This window comes from Tupaia chinensis, unplaced genomic scaffold (assembly GCF_000334495.1).
Source record: "Tupaia chinensis unplaced genomic scaffold, TupChi_1.0 Scaffold000093_1, whole genome shotgun sequence".
Classification (NCBI taxonomy): Eukaryota; Metazoa; Chordata; class Mammalia; order Scandentia; family Tupaiidae; genus Tupaia; species Tupaia belangeri.
Window position 1 is genome coordinate 5,021,723 of NW_006159555.1, and position 1,479 is coordinate 5,023,201.

Genomic DNA, 1,479 nt, shown 5'->3' on the forward strand with positions numbered 1-1,479 from the left:
GGGCAGTATTTTTCACTTTCCCTCTCACTGTGTCTGCCTCTCTTTTTCTCTGGTAAATGCATGGGACCTGCAAAAACCCCTTAAAAAAAAAAAAAAAAAAAAAAAATAGGTGAATACCAGGAAGAAAAAATCAGGTTAAGAGGCCAAGGCATGGGGTGAAGATGAGAACAATACCAATAAATGTAACTAGAATGATAATGATGTGGCCAAGGCAACTGGAGGAGTAGATTCAGGACAAATCCTGGCAGGGAAATGAATAATAATGTTGCTCCCTTCACTTGTGATACAGATCAGATGAAAGTACTCTAAAATTAGTGAAGAGATGTTAGGACAGTTATTTAACTCTGTGCAAGTGAAGGAGGAGTGAAATTGAGAAAAATATTCTAAGAGGGTAAAGGAAAATCATGGGGACTCTGGATATGTGACATGTTGTATTTTTCTCTTATTTTTCCCTTCTGACATGTAAAAATCAAATTACGCAGAGCAACAATGTCTAAAACTCTCAGACTCAAATAAATCAATCAGACATAGAATTTTAAATGTAGTCCTTCTGTTTTTCAAGAGTTAGCTTTAAGTAAATCGAGTGTGACCTACAGATATTGGCCACACCAATTTTTATGATATGTTTGATAGAAGGCATTTTCTCTCCATAAGGAGTTTTATCTAATCAAATTGTCTTCATATGGCCCATATTTGTGCAGTCACAGAAACTCTTAACTCCTCCATCTTATTTCTCGTTTCCCCCTGGGTTTGACAAACACAGTGCAGCCGCCAGCTCCTTAGAAATCCTTTATTTGAACAAATAGAGGCCAGGACCAGGAAATGCTCACATATCACATGGGCATTTGGGTGCTGGTTGTCACAGCAGCCTCCAGAATCTGAGGAACCTAGGCTTTAGTCCCAGCTTAGCCCTCAGCAGATGGATTTAGTGAAAATCAACCTAAGACTCAGTTTCCTCAATGGAGAGCACAAAAATTAAAAGTGCTTACTTTTTGTGTGGAATAAAAAGAATAATGTATACTTTTTTTATATATAAACTGTTGTTTATTTTACTTATCTTTCCTTATTTCCACTTTTTGTAAGAGTCTGTGAAGAGCAGATTTAAGACCACTCAGTGGTTGTTCCTACCCATTCAGTGGCCTGAGCAGTGGGGGCTTCAGACCAGTCTTCGGTGGTAGGCTGAACACTCGTCTTCAGTAGGGAACTGCTGGATGGGCACAGAGGGCACCTGCACACCTTCAGACCAGTCTGAGACCTCAGGCTGAATAGCAGTAAACTCAGGAGCTGGAGCAGTCCATTCACCCTGAAATTCCTCCTTGGTCACAGCCTTTTCAGCTGCAGCCTGTTCCTCCTTTTCAATCTCTTCAGGATCTCTGTAGAAGTAGAGATCAGGCATGACCTCCCACGGGTGTTCATGGGAGATGGTGCCACGCATGCACAGCACTTCCCTGGCCAGCATCCACCACATCAGACCCACCG

General features: G+C 41.4%; 1 protein-coding gene across 1 annotated transcript in view; it reads right to left on the minus strand.

The window, feature by feature from the left end:
• Positions 1 to 1,156: 1,156 nt before the first annotated feature.
• Positions 1,157 to 1,479, minus strand: part of LOC102500099 (40S ribosomal protein SA) — a 792-nt gene continuing 469 nt past the window's right edge. Inside the window, exon 1 of the mRNA XM_027769845.1 lies at positions 1,157 to 1,479. This exon is cut by the window's right edge and continues 469 nt beyond it. Within this exon, the coding sequence (XP_027625646.1) occupies positions 1,157 to 1,479 (323 nt within the window).